At 43.9% G+C, this 23,901-nt stretch overlaps 1 protein-coding gene across 1 annotated transcript in view; it reads right to left on the bottom strand.

Annotated features, from left to right (window-relative positions):
* LOC126942256 (zinc finger protein 257-like) overlaps positions 1 to 12,156 on the bottom strand; it is a 28,529-nt gene extending 16,373 nt beyond the window's left edge. Inside the window, exon 1 of the mRNA XM_050769629.1 lies at positions 11,999 to 12,156. Within this exon, the coding sequence (XP_050625586.1) occupies positions 11,999 to 12,001 (3 nt within the window). The 5' untranslated portion in view covers positions 12,002 to 12,156. The remainder of the gene's footprint in view (positions 1 to 11,998) is intronic.
* Between the last annotated feature and the right edge of the window lie 11,745 nt (positions 12,157 to 23,901).

The following is a 23,901-nucleotide window of genomic DNA, read 5'->3' as shown; positions in this document are numbered from 1 at the left end:
AAGGTCTGCAGCTTCACTCCTGACAGTGAGACCATGAACCCACCAGAAGGAAGAAGCTCCAGCCACATCTGAATGTCTGAAGGAACAAACTCCGGACACACCATCTTTAAGAACTGTATAACACTCACCGCGAGGGTCCGTGGCGACATTCTTGAAGTCAGTGAGACCAAGAACCCACCAATTCCGGACACAACCTCCCAGTAGGGGCTGACTGACACCTCATGCAGCTGGGTGCCCCTCTGAGATGAAGATTCCAGAGGAAGGATCAGGCAGCAACATTTACCATTCTACAATATTTGCTGTTCTGCAGCCTCTGCTGGTGATACCCAGGCAAACACGGTCTGGAGTGGACCTCCAGCAAACTCCAACAGACCGCAGCGGAGGGTCCTGACTGTTAGAAGGAAAACTAACAAATAGAAAGGACATCTCTAATGTATTCTCTAACTCTGATGAAAGAGAGTGGCATAGGAGCCACAACATCAGTATATATATGCTATTTTTCTGAATAAAGTATAAAATTAAGGGCATAAACACAAACGTACATTTTTGAGTGCTATATTTACATCACACAGAATGAGTTGTGTATATTTTTCAGATCAAAAAGACATGTTGAGTTAGCAGGTACCTCTCAAATTTTAATGTGTAGAATAAACCGGATATATTGTTAATGCAGATTATTTTTTCAGAAGATCTAGAATAAAGTCTGAGTTTCTGAATTTCTTTTTTATTTTTTTAGCTTCTGAATTTCTAACAAGTTCACCAGTAATGCCAATGTTTTTGGCCCAAGAATATTTTGTCAAACATCCAGTAAGTAAAAGACCCTGTATTTTTCCTAGTATTCCTGGACTGTAAAAGATGATGAGAGCTTTCACTTACTAAAGACATATATGCAAAGAAAACCTAAGAAAGAGGGGCAGCTACCAGATAAAATGTGATGGTTTATGCACATCAGCTGCATAAAAATAATTTATAATGAAAAGAAAAATAATTAACTTTCTAGTTAAAAAAAAAAAAAAAAAAAATCTGTCACAGAGCTCCTAAACCAAGTGAATCACTAATTTTAACTGCACTAGGACAAATTTTTGTGATGTGCTGATGCACAAAAGAACATAGCATCACCACTGTGACATTTTCCCCAAAAGTAAATTGTAGTCCGAATTTAACCATAAAGAACCATGTGTTTTACGCAAAGTTCAAGACACAGATATCTCCCATGTTCTGTCATTTTTAATAGTGATTTTAAGTAGTCTTTCTGTAACACTCTAGAGAGCAGGTATCTTCCAATTTTTTTTTCAGGACTTTCTGGGTAATAAATGCCATGCTCTTTAAATAAACATTTTCTTAATCCTGTTCTGCATAGAGTTAATGAAGAACACAGATGGAACCTCAACATTACAAGTTTTCCATTTTTACTAAGAACCCCATTCTTGCCGGGCGCGGTGGCTCACGCCTGTAATCCCAGCACTTTGGGAGGCCGAGACGGGGGGATCACAAGGTCAGGAGATCGAGACCACGGTGAAACCCCGTCTCTACTAAAAAAATACAAAAAATTAGCCGGGCGTGGTTGTGGGCGCCTGTAGTCCCAGCTACTCGGGAGGCTGAGGCAGGAGAATGGCGTGAACCCGGGAGGCGGAGCTTGCAGTGAGCCGAGATCGCGCCACTACACTCCATACAGCAGATTACAAATGCATAAAGATTTGTAATCTCCATACAGCAGATTACAAATGCATAAAGAGAATTCTGCATGGCATATAAGAAGCCATGATGTAGAAGGCTCTGGTATATGGGAAAAAACATTTTTCAGAGACCCCTGACTATTATAAGAATTTTTTAAGTAGCTAAACTCATTAGTGAGGAAAAACACAAGTAGAGAAGTAAAGGTTTGCATGTAAAAATGCATGGCATTTCAGAAGGCAGACTGGACACAGCTCTTGATGAGACACATTTAGCTAAAAAAAAAAAAAAAAAAAATTTTTCCTCCTTCTCTGGAATTCCTGCTCAGATGACATTTTCTGCACCAATTACACCTGCATCTTGAGAATATGCTTTTAAAGGTGTCAGCACCACCCATGTACCTACCTCCTTCCACCACACCCACAGGCAGAAGGACCAAGACCTGCAGAAAAATTCCATCCATTTCTGTCCTTTACACCAGAAGAGATTCAGGATCGATGAGCTGCTCCATGAAGATCAAAATATAAGTTTCTTCTTTTCTGTCCTAGGGTGCCACAGACAGCAGCAATTTCTGCTATAGTAACGGTAACATGGGCCACACTGCCTTGTCTCTCCCAAACCCAAACAAAACAGGCCCTGTGACTACCGTTAAGTGAAAAGGTTTCTGCCTTAACTCTCATGAATGTCTTGAACCCTTCATTGTTGATTCTGGCCTCACCTTGGAATTAGAGGAGGTACCTAATTAAAACAACAAGTATGATTCCACCTAAAACAATAAACAAAACCTGTGGAAAAAGCTCAAGTAAGGATTTTTCTGCAAATTGCCCATGTAATCCTAATTAGAGGTCTGGGCTTATAACCACTTAGCTAAGCATTTAATCTCAAGCTTTTATGAGCTTACAAATCACTTAGTAATTTTGGCCCCACTCTATGTAATGTGATTCTGCAGGTTTGAAAAGGGTCCATAATGAATGTTTTAAACAAGTCCCCTGTCAATGTTGATGTTACTCCCCCTGGGCTCATGATTAGCATGGAGAAAGCATGCATAGCACAGAGTCCCTTACACTCATTACTCTTGTCACAACACAAATACTTCTAGGGCAAATAAAGACAACCACTCTCCATCCTAAAGTATCATATTCTTTGCTGGCTCTGTAGAGTATACAGAGAAAACAGAAAGCAGCCATATCTGAATAAGTCTGTGTTTAAATAACATGTACAAGTGTACTGATGGAATGTTTATTAAACATTGTGCTCTATGTGCTTAAGAGGATGTTGCAGAGCACTGTGCTGGGAATAACACATTATGTGACTTAATCGTCATAATACCTTTGGAGTTGGTAGTAAGTGTTTAATAATTCCCAGGATTTAGATAAAGGGCACAGCATTTTAATTTTTTCAGTTTCTCTGTCATTAATTTTTTATAAAATGTATAGAATAAAAGCTATATAGCTAGATGAGAAGGATAAAGGAAAAATTTAATGTAGTTTAGAGGAATTTTTATTGTGTTTATATTAATTTTTTGTGACTTGTGGAGCAACTACTGATTTGTAATAGAAAACAAGTTGCTAAATGGAATGTCTCCGCAAGCACTGGTTTTAATAAAAAATTTAAGAAGTAAGACCATAAAATACATAATTTATTATTCCCATTTGTCTGCTTTTGGATTTCAGGAAATTGTGAGCACCACCTCTACAAAGGCAGCAGGATTCACCAACCAAAACTCTGTTCTTATTAAATCAGTTCTTTGAGGCAAGACTCTACGGTGGGGACAGGCCTAAATAGAGCCCCAAGTAGGGTGAATCTAAACAGAACTGGAGCAGGGAGTGGAGCCTATGTAGAATTCTGTTCTCTATGACACTGGGGTACTTCCATTTCTGTTTCCTAAGCTTACCTAAGAAAAACAAATCCCAGAGTTTGTGTAACTTTAAACTTTTTTAGCTACTGCCCTGTCAATTTTATAATATATATTAATAATCCATTTAAACAAATATCTTAAGGATATCTAGAATAATTTTATTAGAAAATAAATATGTATTCTTAGCAAAGTAAAAGAAATAAAAACAATTCTTCTGTCCATGAACATCCCTTCAGGTGATGACATCAGAAGTCACAACAATATAAACATTGTTTATTTTTTATTTGGGTCACTTACAGCCCAAAACACTCCAAGTTTTTTTTTGCACAAATCTATTTATTGTATCAACCATATGGTGCTTAATTCATTATTTATCCAGTTGCTAGTCTGGACTAAAAGTTGATGGATGATAGTGGAACAGGAATTAAAAGAAAGAATGTGTAAGCAAAACCTCAGTTCTATGTAAGAAAACCCAATTCCCCCTGAGGAAGAGAAAGAGCTGGAGTCCTTTAAAAATTAACTGTTTTTCTGTGGCTAGTGAGCCTTATCTTTCCCTTTCCCAGGCATTGTGAAGACCCTGTTTCTCTAGCTGTGTAGCTGCAAGGTCACTAGACAGATAAACTCAAGTCATAAAACATGTTTTTCCTTGAAAAGTAAGAAATGATGTAAAGTATTAACTGAATAACTGTCTTTGTTTCTCACTTCTGTAATATGCTTCCCCCTGCACAGATCTCCCCGCGCCCTACAAAATGCTTAAAAGGTAACTGAACTCTTTGTTCAGGGCTCAGTCCTTTTGGATGTTAATCCGACTGGATCGGTGCACCTAAATAATAAATCTTCCTCAACCCCTCTGTCTGATTCCTAAATTATCCCACAACATTAGGGACCACGACTGCTTCATCTATTATTCTAATGACCACATGAGATGGAAGCATTTAGTTTGAATCTCCAGAACATCTTCTTTTCCCCCCAAGTACCAGGAATCTGAAGAAACCATCATCTGGGTACCAACCAAAGATATCTCTTGTATGAGGGAAGGAACAAACACAGGATGACCCATTTCTCTTACACTGAGACAGAAGCAGAGTTAACCACTCTTGTCAGGGTGACACAACTCTGCTCTGGAAATCCTCAAATGTCTCAAAGATGCCCAGGTGATTCCGGGAGGGTTTTCCGTGACCATGCGCTGATGGCCCAAATGTAAGCCTAACCCAAAGCCAAAGCTGATCTTTGACAAAAACAGAAAAGATTTAGGCTGATTCTAAATAGAAAATGGAAGGACCCTGGTAAAGCTCCAGAACCTGGATCACCTGTCCTGATTTGCTAGCTTTTGGGTAAGAGGAAGGATAAAAATGTTCTACTCCAGTATCACATTTTACAAGTAGGTATAGTTGTGGTCATGGCTATGATACTTTGTAGTCTTGATCTCTCACTCCTAAGATGCTCATCTTTACTTAAAGATTCTGCTATCAGATTCTATTTACACCGGGATCCTCTCATGTAACTGTAGCAGGTCACTGGACAAGACCTGAAAAGCTCAAAGGGAGGCCGGGCGCGGTGGCTCAAGCCTGTAATCCCAGCACTTTGGGAGGCCGAGATGGGCGGATCACGAGGTCAGGAGATCGAGACCATCCTGGCTAACACGGTGAAACCCCGTCTCTACTAAAAAATACAAAAAACTAGCCGGGCAAGGTGGTGGGCGCCTGTAGTCCCAGCTACTCGGGAAGCTGAGGCAGGAGAATGGTGTGAACCCAGGAGGCGGAGCTCGCAGTGAGCTGAGATCCGGCCACTGCACTCCAGCCTGGGCGACAGAGCGAGACTCCGTCTCAAAAAAAAAAAAAAAAAAAAAAAAAAAAAAAGAAAAGCTCAAAGGGCCACATTCTCAAAGGGGTTCTTTTTAAGATGTCACAATGCAGAAAAATTCCTCCTGTTCGTTTTCATTACCTTCTTAATCTAAAACCTGGCCCTGTCTTGTGAATCGCAGGCAGAGGCCAGCTCTTACATGCATCTCAATAGAGGCAAAAAAAAAAAAAAAAAAAGAGCTTTGAACAAAATTAACATCCTTTATGTTAAAAGCCCTCAACCAATTAGGTATTGAAGGTACTTTACTTTAAAATAATGAATTATCTGTGACAAACCCACAGCCCACATACTGAATGGACACAAGCTGGAAGCATTTCTCTTTAAAAAATGGCACAAGATAAGAATGTCTTCTGTCACCACTCCTATTCAACACAGAATTGGAAGTCCCGGCCACAGCAATCAGGTGAGAAAAAAAAAAAAAAAGAATCCAAACAGGAAGAGAGGACGTCAAACTATGTTTGCTGTCAGACAACAAGATTCTATATCTAGAAAAGACTATAGTCATGGCAGAAAAGCTCTTTAAACTGACAACTGCAAAAAAGTTTCAGGATACAAAATAAATGTACAAAAATCAGTAGCATCCATGTACATCAACAATATCTGAGCTAAAAGCCAAATCAAAAACAAAATCTCATTCACAACTGCCACAGAAAAATAATTATCTAGGAATACAGTTAACCAGAGAGGTACAAGATCTCTATGACAAAAATAAAAACAACAACAACAACAAAAACATTGCTTAAATAAGTCAGAGATGACAAACAAATGGAAAATCATTTTATGCTCATGGATAGAAAAGACCAATAGCATTAAAATGGGCATACTGCCCAAAGAAATCTACAGATCTAATAATAATCCTATCAAACTACCAAAAATATTCTTTTTTTTTTTGAGATGGAGTTTTGCTTTTGTTGCCCAGGTTAGAGTGCAATGGCTTGATCTCAGCTCACCGCAACCTCTGCCTCCTGGGTTCAAGCGATTTTCCTGCTTCAGTCTAAGTAACTGGGATTACAAGCATGAGCTACCATGCCCAGCTAATTATTTCTGTATTTTTAGTAGAGACGGGGTTTCTCCATGTTGGTCAAGCTGGTCTCGAACTCCCGACCTCAGGTGATCCGCCCACCTCGACCTCCCCAAAGTGCTGGGATTATAGGTGTGAACGACCGTGCCTGGCCCAAAAACATTCTTTTTTTTTAATTTTATTTTATTTTATTTATTTATTTATTTATTTTTGAGACGGAGTCTCGCTCTGTCACCCAGGCTGGAGTGCAGTGGCCGGATCTCAGCTCACTGCAAGCTCCGCCTCCCGGGTTTACGCCATTCTCCTGCCTCAGCCTCCCCGAGTAGCTGGGACTACAGGCGCCCGCCACCTCGCCCGGCTAGTTTTTTGTATTTTTTAGTAGAGACAGGGTTTCACCGTGTTCGCCAGGATGGTCTCGATCTCCTGACCTCGTGATCCGCCCGTCTCGGCCTCCCAAAGTGCTGGGATTACAGGCTTGAGCCACCGCGCCCGGCCCAAAAACATTCTTAACAGAACCAAAATAATCTGTTTTAAAATTCATATGGAACAACAAGAAAAGAGCCCAAATAACCAAGGCAATCCTAAGCAAAAGAAACAGAGCCGGAGGGCTTACATTACCAAACTTCAAACTATACTACAGGGTTACAGTAACAAAAGCAGCATGGTACTGGTACAAAAACAGGCTCAGAGACGAAAACAACAGATTAAAGCACCCCACAATTATTCTGCACACCTACAACCATCTGATCTTTGACAAAGCTGACAAGAGGAATTTGAGAAAAAATCCCTATTTAATAAATTTTGCTGGAATAACTAGCTAGCACTATGTAGAAGATTGAAACTGGACCCCTCTCTTACACTATATATAAAAATCAAGATTGATTAGGCCAGGCACCATAGTTCATGCCTATAATCCCTGCACTTTGGGAGGCCAAGGCGGGCAGATTGCCTGAGGTCAGGAGTTTGAGACCAGCCTGGCCAGTATGGTGAAACTCCGTCTCTACTATACTAAAAATACAAAAATTAGGCCAGGCATGGCGGCTCACACCTGTAATCCCAGCACTTTGGGAGGCCGAGGTAGGTGGATCACGAGGTCAGGAGATCAAGACCATCCTGACTAACAGGGTGAAACCGTGTCTCTACTAAAAATACAAAAAACTAGCCAGGCATGGTGGTGGGCGCCTGTAGTCCCAGCTACTCGGGAGGCCGAGGCAGGAGAATGGTGTGAACCCGGGAGGTGGAGCTTGCAGTGAGCTGAGATCGCGCCACTGCACTCCAGTCTGGGAGACACAGCAAGACTCCATCTCAAAAAAACAAAAAAAACAAAAAAAACAAAACACCCAAAAATTAGCTGGCTGTGGTGGTGGGCACCTGTAATCCCAGCTACTCAGGAGGCTGAGGCAGAATTGCTTGAGCCCGGGAGGCAGAGATTGTAGTGAGATAGCGCCACCACACTCCAGCCTGGGTGACAGAGGAAGACTCCATTGGGTGGGGGGGAGGCGGGAATCAGGCAAAAGACATCAACAGATACTTTTCAAAAAAAGACATACATGTGGTTAACAAGCATATGAAAAATGCTCATCACTAATCATTAGAGGAACGCAAAGAAAAACCACAATGAGGCATCATCTCACACAACTCTGAATGGCTATTACTAAAAAGTGAAAAATATCACAGATGCTGGCAAGGTTGTAAAGGGAATGCTTATATACTGCTGGTGGGAGTGTGAATTAGTTCAACCATTATAAAAAGCAATGTAGTGATGCCTCATCTAAGTAAAAAACAGAATTACCATTTGACCCAGCAACCTCGTAATTGGGTATATACCCAAAGAAATATAAATTATTCCATCATAAAAACACATGCACGTGCATGTTCATTGCAGCACTATTCACAATAGCCGAGACATGGAATCAACCTAAATGCCTATCAATGATAGACTGGATAAAGAAAATATGGTATGGGCAGGTATGGTGGCTCATGCCTGTAATCCAACACTTTGGGACACCAAAGCAGGTAGACTGCCAGAGCTCAGGAGTTTGAGAGCAGCCTAAGCAACATGGCAAAACCTCATGTCTGCAAAAAATAGAAAAATAAAAAATTAGTGGGTGTGGTGGCATGTGACTGTAGTCCCAGCTACTTGGAGGGCTGAGGTAGGAGGACTGCTTGAGCTCAGGAGATTGAGACTGCATTGAGCCTAGATCACACCACTCCACTTCAGCCTGGGTGAAAGAGTAAGATCTTTACTTCAAATAAGAATAAAATAAAAGATTCAATAAAAACAAAATATGGTACACAAGCATCATGGAATACTGTGTGGGCATAAAAACAAAACAAAAACAAAAAAAACCAAAAGGCCAGGCGCCATGGCTCACGCCTGTAATCTTAGCACTTTGGGAGACCGAGGTGGGCGGATCACAAGGTCAGGAGATCGAGACCATCCTGGCTAACATGGTGAAACCCCGTCTCTACTAAAAATATGGTAGTCCCAGTTGGTGGGCACCTGTAGTCCCAGCTACTCGGGAGGCTGAGACAGGAGAATGGCGTGACCCCGGGAAGTGGAGGCTGCAGCGAGCTGAGATCATGCCACTGCACTCCAGGCTGGGCTACAGAGCAAGACTCAGTCTCAAAAAAAAAACAAAAAGAAACAAAATCATTTCCTTTGTAGCAACATGGATGAAGCTAGAGACCATTATTCTTAGAAAACTAATGCAGAGACAGCAAAGCCAGCACTTTGGGAGGCCGAGGCGGGTGGATCACATGAGATCAGGAGTTCGAGACCAGCGTGGCCAACATGGTGAAACCCTCTCTCTACAAAAATACAAAAATTAGCTAGGTGTGGTGGCAGGCACCTGTAATTCCAGCTACTTGGGAGGCTGAGGCAGGAGAATCACTTTAACCAGGAAGGTGGAGGTTGCAGTGAGCCAGGATTTTGTCACCACACTCCAGCGTGGGTGACACAGCAAGACTCTATCTCAAAAAACAATAATAAATAAATATATGTTACCATTTATAAGAACTAAACAATAAGAACACATAGACACAAAGAGAACAGACACTGAGGGGTAGTTCACAGTGGATGATGGGAGGACAAAAAATGTCAGAAAAAACACCTATTTGGTACAATGTTTAGTATCTCAGTGACAATACAATCTGCACACCAAACCCCCATGACACAATTTTACCTATATAACAAACCTACATGTGTACTCAGGAACAAAAAATAAAAGTTAAAAGGGAAAAAATCCATGAGTTTGGGAGAGTGCAATGTAGGCGACAGGACTGGTTTGTGCTACAGATAGTGGCCCAGGTGTGACTCTATTCTAATTTATTTCTGTATTCATGCAGGCAGATGAGATTATGAACAGGTGGTCCAGAACCCTAGGTGGGTGGAGAAAACAGGTTGCTGCTGCAGACTCAGTGTCTGGGGAGGGGATATGGGGAGACTTGTAGACACTTGTGGGCTTTTGGCAAGAAACATTAGGATCAAAAATGCTGTGGTGAAATTCCTGAGGGTGGTGTCTAGCCCTGGGAGTGGTGTAGACACCTCAGTGTCTAGTGGGTGTGTTTGTGAGTGAGTAGAAATCCTGTGCTGGCAGCTGTGAAAAAAGGGAATCTGCTATCATAGCTTCTTTAAATTTTCAGTCCTCTCTCAACCTGGGAGGAGACCTAGAATCACAAAACAATGGGCACTGTGACAGAAAAGCAGAGCCTCCCAGAGTTTCATTCCAGGCCAGGCCTCTGTGGTATCTTTCTTCTGGCACCAAATCTGTAGAGTTTGCTGAACACCAAGATTCTCCAACATCAACTCATTGTCTAAAATTTGCATTCTGACACCACCCATTCAGCACAGACCCTGATTCAGGACTCAGTCGCACAGTATTCTCCTTACTGCAGATGTCAGTAACAAATCCAATGAACCCATCTACGCTCCTGAGCTACCGTTTAAAAATTGGGGACTCCCGCGCCATGAGTGGTGGCTCTCGCCTGTAATCCCAGCACTTTGGGAGGCCAAAGCGGGAGGATCACCTGAGGTCTGGAGCTCCAGACCAGCCTAGCCCACGTGAAACCTCGTCTCTCCTAAAAGTATAATAATTAGCCAGGCGTGGTGGCAGGTGCCTGTAATCCCAGCTATTCAGGAGGCTGAGACAGGAGAATCTCTTGAACCTGTGAGGCAGAGGTTGCAATGAGCAGAAATCTCACCCCTGTACTCCACCCTGGGTGACAGTGAAACACCTTCTCAAAAAAGGAAAAAAGAAAAAAAAAATCAGAAAATTAGCCTCCTGTGGAGTGTGAAAATAATCAAATGGCAGGCAACTAGACTGAGGTGGCTATGGTCCCTGGATTTCTACTTTAAAGAAATTTAACTCAAATGTGTGGTTTTTGTTTTGTTTTGTTTTTTGAGATGGAGTTTCACTCTTGCCCAGGCTGGAGTGCAATGGTGCAATCTTGGCCCACCGTAACCTATGCCTCCTAGGTTCACGCGATTCTTCTGCCTCAGCCTCCCAGGTAGCTGGGATTACAGGCATGCACCATCACGCCCAGCTAACTTTGTATTTTTAGTAGAAACGGAGTTTCTCCGTGTTGGTAAGGCTGAACTCCCGACCTCAGGTGATCCGCCCGCCTGGGCCTTCCAAAGTGTTGGTATTACAGGCGTGAGCCACAGCGCCCGGCCTCAAATGCATGTTTTTATAAATTACTAAACTGGGGGAAACAGTTGTGGCTTAGCTAACTATAATTAACCTCTGATTACACAACAAGGAAATGTCCGCCTTGATCGTACAAATTAAGAAACTATGTAACTGTACTTAGCCAATTATTGAATTTAGTTTAAAAGTCTTTTCTTCAAGCCCTTGCTATGGACGACAAACGACAAACCATAGCTGGGTACCCTACTTTTTTTTTTTTGAGACGGAGTCTCGCTCTGTCGCCAGGCTGTAGTTCAGTGGCGCCATCTCGGCTCACTGCAACTTCTGACTTCCTGGTTCAAGCGATTCTCCAGTCTCAGCCTCCCTAGTAGCTGGGATTACAGGCACGTGACACCATGCCCGACTAATTTTTGTATTTTTAGTAGATACAGGGTTTCACCATACTGGCCTGGGATTACAGGCGTGAGTCCCCGCACCCGGCCTACAATTTTTGAATCACTCTTTAAATTACTTAATATTTTTGCAGTGACTTCTGTTCATTTTTAATAAAAGAGGAACTCAGAACCCCACAGACCAAAGCTCTTCCCATTCATGAACCCCGCACCCCAAATCAGGATTCTCCTCAGACTACCCTCCCGTGGTCCCTGAACGATTTGGGAGAGACGCTGCGCTGCGGGTGCAGAGCTGCCAAGAGAGGGCTCCAGACCAGGGCACAGTCACTGCGCAGGGAAGAGAGAGGACGTCCGGGGTCTTGGCTGTCAGCGCAGCCGCCATCTTGTGGCTGAAGGGGACTGAGGGCGAGCTGGCCTAGGAAAACTCCGGCGCAGATTATGGAGCTGACTGCGGGGAGGCCTGATTCCCGCCACTGCGACTTCCCACAGGTTCCAACCAGCCCCTTCCCCTCTCCCCGGATGTCCGACCCAGCATTCTCACCATTTCTAGGCTTCCAGGGAGGACCTGGCGTCTTAGCTGGGGATCTCCCAATACCTGCAGGTCACAGGGCCACAGAGGCTGGGCCTCTAGGAGCAGAGGACATAGATTAGGGAAGACAAGACCTGCAGCTCCGTCTGCAGCTAGAGACAAAGTACCCGCCAAACCCGAAAGCCGCCCCGTCCGCTGCAGCTGCGTGTCTGATTGGACGGTTTCCGCCCAGCGTCCCTGATTGGATAATGTTGAAGGCCCCGCCCTTTCAGGCCTTGAGTGACAGGAGATGTGATCACATGCTGGCCGGAATGAAGAAAGAGTAACAGCTTCCAAGCTGCAGCCTTTTCAGGCAGGACTTCCTGCCTGAGCTGAGTCAGGCCGAACTCGGAGGTATTTGCATTTAACCTTGTGTGTAAGGTCATATGCGTTTATACATAATACATTATATGGGTGGGAGCGGTGGCTCACGCCTGTAGTCCCAGCTACCCGGGAGGCTGAAGCAGGAGAGTCCCTTGAAGCTGGGAGGCGGAGGTTGCAGTGAGCTGAGATCGCTTTGAATTCCAGCCAGGGCAACAAGAGCGAAACTAAACTCCGTCCAAATAAAAAAAAAAAAAAAAAAAAAAAAAAGGAGGCAATCTTCTGAAATAGAATGTGAGCCAAAGGTGAATTTTAAATTTTCTAGTAGCCAAACTTTTTTTTTTTTTTTTTTTTTTTTTTTTTTTTTTTTTTTTTTTTTTTTTTTTGAGACGGAGTCTCACGCTGTTGCCCAGGCTGGAGTGCAGTGGCGCGATCTCGGCTCACTGCAAGCTCCGCCTCCTGGGTTCACGCCATTCTCCTGCCTCAGCCTCCTGAGTAGCTGGGACTACAGGCGCCCGCCACCGCGCCCGGCTAATTTTTTGTATTTTTAGTAGAGACGGGGTTTCACTGTGGTCTCGATCTCCTGACCTTGTGATCCGCCCGCCTCAGCCTCCCAAAGTGCTGGGATTACAGGCTTGAGCCACCGCGCCCGGCGCCAAACTTTAAAAAGAAAGAAGAAACAGGTCAAAGTGATTGTAACAATTTCAGTAACCCAATATATCCAAAATATTACTATATGAGCAATGTGAATTATTAATGTAGCATGTATATATTTGGAACTATATCTTTGGAAGTAAATCTGGGTTTTTTGTTTATTTGTTTTGAGACGAAGTTTCGCTCTTGTTGCCCAGGCTGGGGTGCAGTGGCACGATCTCAGTTCACGGCAACCTCTGCCTCCCGGGCTCAAGCGATTCTCCTGCCTCAGCCTCCTGAGTAGCTGGGATTACAGGCATGTGCCACCCTGCCCTGCTAATTTTTGTATTTTCAGTAGAGACGGGGTTTCTCCATGTTGGTTAGGCTGGTCTGGAACTCCCCACCTCAGGTGATCCACGCGCTTCGGCCTCCCAAAGTGCTGAGATTACAGGCGTGAGCCACCGCACATGGGCTACTAAGTCTGTTTTTTGCCTTTCCAGCACATCACAGTGTAGACCCAGTTACATTCCAGGCACTCAGGAGCCACACATGAAGTGCACCTCTGATGTTATGCAGGTGAAGGGCCTGAACAAATTTATTCTGCCAGTGTGAAGGAAGGGCCTCTTCCTAACAACATCTCTCTTCAGTTTCGAGGAGGGAAAAGATAGTGGCCTTAGAAAGAGCAGGGGGCAGCAGGAATAAAATAACCACAGGTAGATAACTCCTGGCCACCTTTGGCCTACCTTCCTTCCAGAGATCAGAAAGGGAACAAAGGATGATAGGACCAGAGGAGAAGAAAACTCTAAGTCTTCATACCTGTACATACTCTTGAATTGCAATGTTTAAATATAGAGAAAATAGATTAAAGGCAAATACATTTTACTATTTGGTCTAGAACCTAATCATCGGGCCTCCTGGATTCAAGTGATTCTCATGCCTCAGCCTCCGGAATAGCTGGGATTACAGGCGTGTACCACCATGCTCAGCTGAATTTGTTTGTATTTTTAGTAGAGATGGAGTTTGCCATGTAAGCCAGGCTGGTCTTAAACTCCTGGCCTCAAGTGATCCGCCCACCTTAGCCTCCCAAAGTGCTGGAATTATGGGCATAAGCCACTGTGCCTGGCTATGATATATTTTTACATTTATGGTTTAGGTGATGTGTTCTTCTTCTCTGCCAGGCCCCTGCCAAAACGTGGGATGCTGACATATCCCCGGACCTAGCACCTAGGTAATGTGACTCTTGTATTTTGCATAGGTCCCACGTATTTTGAGTACTGTGACTTATGACTAGACCAAACACGTAGAAGATGGGAGACACCTGTCTGTGCCCTGTAAACAAGGTGTTAGCCCTATCATTCTCAAGAGCCTTATGATATATCTCTGTATTCATCACCTGGGAGATGTGACTCTCCTCTGCTGCCTGCATCCTGCCCACTGGAAAGATTGTGACATAACATTTGGCCCAGCAACAGGGTGATGTGTTTTCCAGGGTCCTGTTCACAGGGAGTGAGTGTTGTGACATATCACTGGGCACATCACCCACGTGCTGTGACTCTGCTCCCTGTGCCCGCCTTTCAGAACAGGAATGTAACATATCCCTGGCCAAGCACCCAGGTGACGTGACTCTTCTTCCTAGTTTCTGCCATGAGAAAAGATTGTGACATATCTCTGACCTAGCACCAAAATGATGTGACTCTCTTGCTCACACACTCTATGCACAGATGGGATTGTAAAGTATATTTTTGTTCAGCTCATAGGTGAGGTGATAACTGTCATATCTCAAATCAACAAATAGGGGACATACTGCCTTTCAAAACTAGGGTTAGGGAAATACATAAGATTCTGGGTCTCCTCCTTGTATGAAGGTCATAGTGGACTACCACTCTCTTATATATCATATAAACCCTTCAGGTGGTACAGAGAGTGTCATCACAGGGCCCAGCACACAGGTGACATTGCATTTCTTGTATGCACACTGCATCATCTATTAGGATTGTCACCTGGCACGTGGACAGAGCCTATTGGTAAGGTCTTGAATCTCACACGTGGATGCAGTCTACAGTTGAAATTGTAATGGTCATAGTTGAACATCTGGCTGCACTTGAGATGGTGACTCATTTATAACCTAGGTCCACAGCAGGTGAGAACTCTTTTATCTGGAACCAGCCAATTATAGAGATGTTGACTGTCATACCTGGGCTTAGAACCACAGGTACAATCATGGGTCCATACCATCATAAAGGTCACAGAGCAGTTTGCAACTCTCATTAATAGTGTAGAAAGCTCTTGACTGGTACTGAGAGAGTCTTAGCAGAGCCCAGCAAAAAGGTAAGATTGTGAGGCTCACATGCACACCCAGCCAACAGCAAAAATTGTCAACTTTCCATATGAACACAGTCCACTGTTGAGGTCCCAAGTTTTCCTCATGAAAACAGTCAAAAGTTGGAAAATTTACTCGTGTGGATTTGGTTCAAAGGTGAGTTGGTGACGCTCAGACCTCTATTCAACACATATGTGAGTCTGTGGCTCCAGTAAGCATTCAGTCTGCATGAGAAATTGAGGCTCTCACAAACAAATCAAGTAGCACCATTGAGATTGTGACTCTTGTACTTAGACCCAACATACAGGAGGTGTTGACTCTCAGATTTAGAACTGGGACATGTGTGAAATTGTTAATCTAATTTGTAAACCACTCTGCAGGTGTGATTGTGACATATGCCTCTGCTCAGTACATGAATAATTTGACTCTCCTGCCTGGGCCCAGTCTGTAGTTACAATTATGACATATTGCTGAACCCAGCACATAGGATATGTGACTCCATACTCCTTCCTTGGTGCTGCCTATAGGGGCCATTGTGACATATCACTGGGCCTTGCATCCAAGTGATGTAAGTCTCTCCTTTTCTGGTACTGCCCGCAGGGGACACTGTGATATATTCCTGGGCCACAAACCTAGCTTATGTCATTCTCCTGTTTGTTCTCTGCCCACATGGGCCACTGTGACATACTGCTGAGTTTAACACCCATGTGATGTAACACTTCAGCCTCAGCCCTGCCTACTTGGAACATAGTGATGTATCACTGCACCCATCACCCAGGTGATGTGACTCTCTTTTCCTTTGTGCTCTCTGCTCAAAGGGGAAGATTGCTACCTGTTGCTGGGTCCAGCACCTAGCTGATGTGACCCTTCTCATCTTTCTAAGTTCTGCCTGAAGGGGAGATGTTGACATTTTACTTTGCCCAACACCGAGGTGACACTAACCTGTTGGCTTTGTCCTACTTTCAGAAGACATTGTGACATGTTGCTGGGCCAGCACCAAGGTGATGTGAGTCTCCTGCCGGGACCCTATTCTCAGAGGGCATTGGTATATATTTCTGACTTCATCAACTATTTCATGTGACTCTCCTCTCTTACCTGGGCTTTGACTGTAGAAAAAATTGTGACATATCTTTGGGACCAAAACCTAGGTTATGTGACTCTCTTCTTAGCACATGGTCAAGCCCACAGAACCAAGATGCCTTATCGTTATATCTAGCACACAGGTGAGGTGATTATTCTGTGTGGTCCCTGCCTACAGGGGTCATTTTGACATATTTCTAAGCCCATCACCTAGATTATGTGACTATCTTCATGTAAACTGTACACAGAGAATATTGTGACATATCGCTTGGTCCAGAACTTTCGGGATGATTGTGACATATTGCTGGCACCACCACCTAGGTTACGTGACATTTTTCTTCTCTCTTAGCCCTACCCACAGAGGACATTGTGACATCTCTTCACCTAGGTAATGTTACTTTTTTGCCTGGACCATGCCCTGTGACATATTGCTGGACCCAGAAACTAGGGGATGTGATGTAGGGGAAAGAAGAGAGATCCGACTGTTACTGTGTCTATGTAGAAAGAAGAAGATATAAAAAGCTCCATTTTGTTCTGTACTAAGATAAATTCTTCTGCCTTGAATTGCTGTTAATTTGTAACCCTAGCCCCAACCCTGTGCTTGCAGAAACGTGCTGTGTTGACTCAAGTTTTAATGGATATAGGGGTGTGCAGGATGTGCTTTTTTAAAAATGTGTTTGAAGGCAGTAAACTTGGTAAAAGTCATCGCCATTCTCCAGTCTCAAGTACCCAGGGACACAATATACTGCGGAAGGTCACAGGGACCTCTGCCCAAGATAGCCTGGGTATTGTCCAAGGTTTCTCCCCAGGGAGACAGCCTCAGATACCGCCTCGTGGGAAGGGAAAGACCTGACCGTCCCCTAGCCCGATACCCATACAGGGTCTGTGTTGAGGAGTATTAGCAAAGAGGAAGGCCTCTTTGCAGTTGAGATAAGAAGAAGGCATCTCTCTCCTGCTCGTCCCTGGGAATGGACTGTCTTGGTGTAAAACCTGATCATATGTGCTATTTACTGAGATAGGAGAAAACTGCCTTATGGCTGGAGGTGAGACATGCTGGCGGCAATACTGCTCTTTACTACACTGAGATGTTTGTGTAAAGTCAAACATAAATCTGGCTTATGCGTACATCAAGGCAAAGTACTCTTCCTTAAACTTACTTATGACACAGAGACCTTTGTTCACACGTTTTCCTGCTGACCCTCTCCCCACCATTACCCTATAGTCCTGCCACATCCCCCTCACTGAGATGGTAGAGATAATGATCAATAAATACTGAGGGGACTCAGAGACCAGTGCCAGCCCAGGTCCTCTGCATGTTAAGCGCTGGTCCCCTGGGCCCACTGTTCTTTTTCTATACTTTGTCTCTGTGTCTTATTTCTTTTCTCAGTCTCTCGTCCCACCTGATGAGAAACACCCACAGGTGTGGAGGAGGGGCTGGCCTCCTTCAATGTGACTCTCCTCTACTGCTTAGGTTCTGCCCAAGGAGAAATTTGTGATGTGTTGCTGGGCCAACAGCTAGGTAATATCATATTTTCCTTTTACCTGGGCCCCACATATTTTGAATATTGTGAGGTACTGCTGGGCTCAACAGTTAAGGAATGGGAGAGTACTGCCTGGGCCCTGCTTACATGAGTCCTTGTGAAATATCTCTTCATCCATCACCTGGACTATGTGGTTCTCCTTCCTGCATCCTTCCCGTAGAGAAGATTGTGACATAGTACTGGGCCTAGCAACTAGGTGATGTGTCTCTCCTGCCTGAGGCTCAACCCACAGAAAGCATTGTGATATGTTGCTGGGTCCAGCACCCAGGTGGTACAACTCCACTGCCTGGTCTCTGGCCTTAGGAAAGATTGTGACACATCCCTGGCCCAATAAAACAGGTGATGTGACTCTATCCACCGGTGGTATTGTCACATTTACCTTGGTTTAGCTCACAGGTGCAATACATTTAACCAACCAAGAGCAGAGATTCTGTGTCTCTTTGCAAGGCTTTGGCTAACAGACAAGTTTCTGGGTCTTATTTTTATAAAGACCATACAGAATTGACATTCACTTGCGTATTGTGTAAAGCTCTTGGATGTTACAGAGAGTGTCATTAGAGAGCCTGGCACACATTTGAGGTTGTGTTTCTCATATGCACAACACAGCAACCCTTAGGATTGGAACCCCCCCATACACACACACATACACAGAGCTCACTGCTGAGGTTCTTAGTCTCATAAGTGGATATGGTCTGCAGTTGAAATTGTGATTGTCATATGTTAATATCCAGCCAGAGTTGAAATAACTAGACATTCACACATGGCTCAATGGCTATGAGCTTCCTGCAGCTCATAGTCAGGTAAGAAATCTCTTATCTAGGCTCAGCCAACTGGAGACATGTTAACTCTCGTACCTGAGCTTAGAGCCTCAGGCCCGATCATGGTTCCATACCAGCATAGAGTTCTCAGACCAGATTGTAACTCTTTTTTTTTTTTTTTTTTTTTTTTTTTTGAGATGGAGTTTCGCTCTTGTTGCCCAGGCTGGAGTGCAATGGTGCAATCTCAGATCACCACAACCTCCGCATCTTGGGTTCAAGTCATTCTCCTGCCTCATCTTCCTGAGTAGCTGGGATTACAGGCATGTGCCACCACACCTGGCTAATTTTGTATTTTTAGTAAAGATGGGGTTTCTCCATGTTGGTCAGGCTGGTCTATGAACTCACAAACTCAGGTGATCCGCCTGCCTCAGCCTCCCAAAGTGCTGGGATTACAGGCTTGAGCCACCACGCCCGGCCAGCAACTCTTATGCATGCAGTATAAAGCCCTCAAGTAGGAGAGATTATGTCCTAACAGGTCTCAGCACACAGGTGAGATTGTGACACTTACATGCAGACCCAGCTGACAGTAATGATTGTCATCCCTCCACATGAACACAACCCACTGTTGCGATTCTGAATCTCAGAACCAATAAAAATTTCTAAAGTTGAAAAATTGACTTTCATCCTTGAATCCAGTGTACAGATAAGCTGGTGGCTCTCAGACCAAGATTCAGCATGCCTGAGACTTGAGAGACTGTGAGTCACTAAAGAGACACAGTCTAGAGGATAGACGGAAGGTCTCATGCACAGATCAATTTCACACATTTCACAAAAATGTGTGCGGGGCTCACAGTTGAGACTGTGATTCCTGAACATAGATGCAACATAAAGGAGGTGTTAATTCTCATACCTGGAACCTCGACATGTGTAGGATGGTTAATCTCATTTATAGACCTTCCTGCAGCTGTGATTGTGACATTCGCCTCTGTCCAGCACCTGAGTTTTTTGACTCTCCTGCCTGGGCTCAGCCCACAGATTGGATTGTGACACATCGCTGAACCCAGGATCTAGGTGATGTAAATTTATTCTCCTGCCTTGGCGCTCCCCACAGGGAGCACTGTGACATATTGCCACAGCTAACATAGGAGAACCATAACCAGGTTGTGTGACTCTCCTGCCTGTCCCTTACGCACATGGGCCATTGTGGCATATTTTTGGGTCTAACAGGAAAAAACCCATGTCATGTAACTCTCTTGCCTGGGTCCTGCCTACAGAAAGTATTGTGACATATCTCTGTGCTCATCACACAGGTGATGTGACTCTCTTTTCCTCCTGGGTTCCTGCTTACAGGTAGTATTGAAGGAGATTGCTAGCTCCAGCACCTAACTGATGTGACTCTTCTCTTCTTTCTAGGTTTTGCTCATGGGGAACATTGTGACATATCGTTGGGCCCAACACCAAGGTGATGTTCCTCTTTTGCCTTGGTCCTGCCCTCAAAAAGCATTGTGACATATTGCTGATCCCAACAGCAGATTGATGTGTGTTCTGCCTGGACCCCATTAACAAGGGGCATTGCAATGTACCTCTGGGCCCATGAACTATTTGATGTGACACTTCTTTCTTGCCTAGGCTTTCTCCATAGAAGTCACCAGCCCACAGTTTGGATTGTGACTGTCATATTTGAACATCCAGCTACAGTTGGGATGGTGACTCATTTGTAATTCTGGCAAGTTAGATCCTTTCTACCTGGACATGTTAAATGGAGAGATGTTTACTCTTTTTTTTGTTTTTATTTGAGATGGCATCTCGCTCTGTCGCCCAGGCTGGAGTGCAGTGGTGTAATCTCCGCTCACTGCAAGCTCCGCCTCCCGGGTTCACGCCATTCTCCTGCCTCAGCCTCCTGAATAGCTGGCGCCCGCCACCATGCCCGGCTGATTTTTTTGTATTTTTAGTAGAGACGGGGTTTCACCGTGTTAGCCAGGATGGTCTTGATCTCCTGACCTCGTGATCTGCCCATCTCGGCCTCCCAAAGTGCTTGGATTACAGGCGTGAGCCACCGTGCCCGGCCTGAGATGTTGACTCTTATTCCTGGGTTTGGGGCCACAGGTAGGATCATGAGTCTGTAGATGCACAAAAGTCTCAGAGCATACTGTAACTTTAATATATATATAAAAAATATATTATATAATATGTAATATGATTTATATATAATATATATTTAATATATATTTAATGACATATAATATAATTTAATTACATATATAATTATATAATATAATTATATACATTATATATTTTATATTATAATATAGATTGTAAATAATATATGATATATAATATATATTTATGTAGATACATATATTTTTATATATGATTTTTTATATAAAAAGTCATATATATGTGACTTTTTATATATAAAGAAAACCCATATATAATTATATATATAATTAGTATATATAAACAATATATAATCTATAATATATATTTTATACATATATATACATTTTTTATATATATATACACACACACACACCCCACCCACAGACTGGGCAGTGACATCTTGCTGCACCCAGCACTTAGTCAATGTCTTGGTTCTGCCCATAGAGACAACTTTGACATATTGTGGCTCCTCGCACTTAGGTTATGTGACTCTCCTGCCTGTGTTTTACCCACATGGGCCATTGTGACATATTGCTGAGTCCAGCACACGGGTGATTAATCCTCCACCCTGTCCTCTGCCTACAGAAGACATTGTAACATACCGTTTGGTCCCTCACATGGGTGATATTACTCTCTGGCTCACCCTTCTTTCAAGGGATATTGGGATACACTGCTGTACCCAGCACCTAGGTTATATAAATTTTTCTACTGCTTTGGCTGTGCCTAATGAGGGGTTATGAAGTACCTCTGGGCCCAGCACCTAGGTGATTGGACTCTTCTTTTTTTTCTTCTGAAACAGAGTCTCACTCTGTTGCCTGGGCTGGAATGCAGTGGTGCAATCTTGGCTCACTGCAGCCTCTGCCTCCCGGGTTCAAGCGATTCTCTTGCCTCAGCCATGTGAGAAGCTGGGATTACAGATAACCACCACCATGCCTGGCTAAATTTTGTATTTTTAGTAGAGACTTGATTTCACCATGTTGGCCAAGCTGGTCTTGAACTCCTGACCTCAGGCGATCCACCTGTCTTGGCCTCCCAAAGTGCTAGGATTACAGGTGTGAGCCACCATGACCAGCCAGGTAAGAAAGCATCAGTATGACAAGGGCCATTTATAACTCTTGAGTTCTTAACAAAAGATGATATCTGCAAAATTAAGTTTCTATTTAAGAAAACATTGAGCAAGCTTATCCTGCATTTTTACACAAAGAACACAACAACAGTATAATCCACAACAATAAAGCAAAGTAAGTAAAATTATCCCACGTAAACTAAATAAGGGCAAATGTTGAAACGAAGCTGATATGGGTTTGCTACCTGATTCCAATATGTGTTCAGAATTAGAATACTGGGGGCCGGGCGCGGCGGCTCAAGCCTGTAATCCCAGCACTTTGGGAGGCCGAGACGGGCGGATCACGAGGTCAGGAGATCGAGACCATCCTGGGTAACACAGTGAAACCCCGTCTCTACTAAAAATACAAAAACTTAGCCGGGCGAGGTGGCAGGCACCTGTAGTCCCAGCTACTCGGGAGGCTGAGGCAGGAGAATGGCGTGAACCCGGGAGGCGGAGCTTGCAGTGAGCTGAGATCAGGCCATTGCACTCCAGCCTGGGTGACAGAGCGAGACTCCGTCTCAAAAAAAAAAAAAAAAAAAAAAAAAAGAATTAGAATACTGATCCGGAATTTTTTTTTTTTTTTTTTTTTTTGAGATGGAGTCTCTCTTTGTCAGCCAGACTGGAGTGCAGTGGTGCAATCTCGGCTCACTGCAACTCCGCCTCCCGGGTTCAAGTGATTCTCCTGCCTCAGCCTCCCGAGTAGCTGGGATTACAGTCATGTGCCACCATGCCCAGCTAATTTTTGTATTTTTAGTAGAGACAGGGTTTCACCATGTTTGTCAGGCTGGTCTCGGTCTCCTGACCTTGTGATCCACCCGCCTGGGCCTACCAAAGTGCTGGGATTACGGGCATGAGCCACCGTGCCCAGCTCTGATCCAGATTTTTATATTACCTATCTTTCCTATTTCTTTCGAGCTGCAGTCAGAGATCACTGGTGTGTTCACAGGAATAAGCAGAATTAGTCTAAATAGCAGGGAAAATACTCAAAAACAACAAATGAGACTAGTGTCTAATAACAGGTGTACCATAGTTCTTGAAACAATTTTTTTCTCTCTCCAGTCTTCCATTTCTACTAAAGACAAATCACAGTAAAACTGATTTACTTGCATAAAAACCTTTAGTATTATACTTGGCCTGATTATTTGTATAAAGTGCAGCAAAAATAATTATTTTTCACATAGGTTTTTAAAATTGGCTTTGATGTAACTACGTCCCATTAAAGGAATATCAGAAAAGACTTTTTAAAAGCCAAGCCCAGCCATGGGTTTGTACCATCAAATACCTATGAGTTGGGTGAATTTCTCTCTTCTTGGGGTCCCAAGATAACTTTGGGCTCCTGTTTCTGTCAGACAGAGACATTCCTGGCCAGGCATGGTGGCACACACTTGTAATCCCAGCACTATTGGAGGCCAAGGTGAGTGGATCACCTGAGATCAGCCTGGTTAACATAATGAAAACCCATCTTAACATGAAATACTGATATTAGCTGGGTGTGGTGGCATGCACCTGTAGTCTCAGTTACTCAGGCAGCTGGGGCAGGAGGATCACTTGAACCTGGGAAGCAGAGATTGCAGTGAGTTGAAATCACACCATTGTACCCCAGCCTGGGTGGTAGAAGGAAATGCTGTGCAAAAAAAAAAGAAAAAAGAAAAAGAAAGAAAGAGCCGGGCGCGGTGGCTCAAGCCTGTAATCCCAGCACTTTGGGAGGCCGAGACGGGCGGATCACGAGGTTAGGAGATCAAGACCATCCTGGCTAACACGGTGAAACCCCGTCTCTACTAAAAAATACAAAAAATTAGCCGGGCGAGGTGCCGGGCGACTGTAGTCCCAGCTACTCGGGAGGCTGAGGCGGGAGAATGGCGTAAACCCGGGAGGCGTAGCTTGCAGTGAGCTGAGATCAGGCCACAGCACTCCAGCCTGGGTGACAGAGCGAGACTCCGTCTCAAAAAAAAAAA

This window comes from Macaca thibetana, chromosome 19 (genome assembly GCF_024542745.1).
Source record: "Macaca thibetana thibetana isolate TM-01 chromosome 19, ASM2454274v1, whole genome shotgun sequence".
NCBI lineage: Eukaryota > Metazoa > Chordata > Mammalia > Primates > Cercopithecidae > Macaca > Macaca thibetana.
This window is presented reverse-complemented; position numbering and strand designations above follow the sequence as displayed.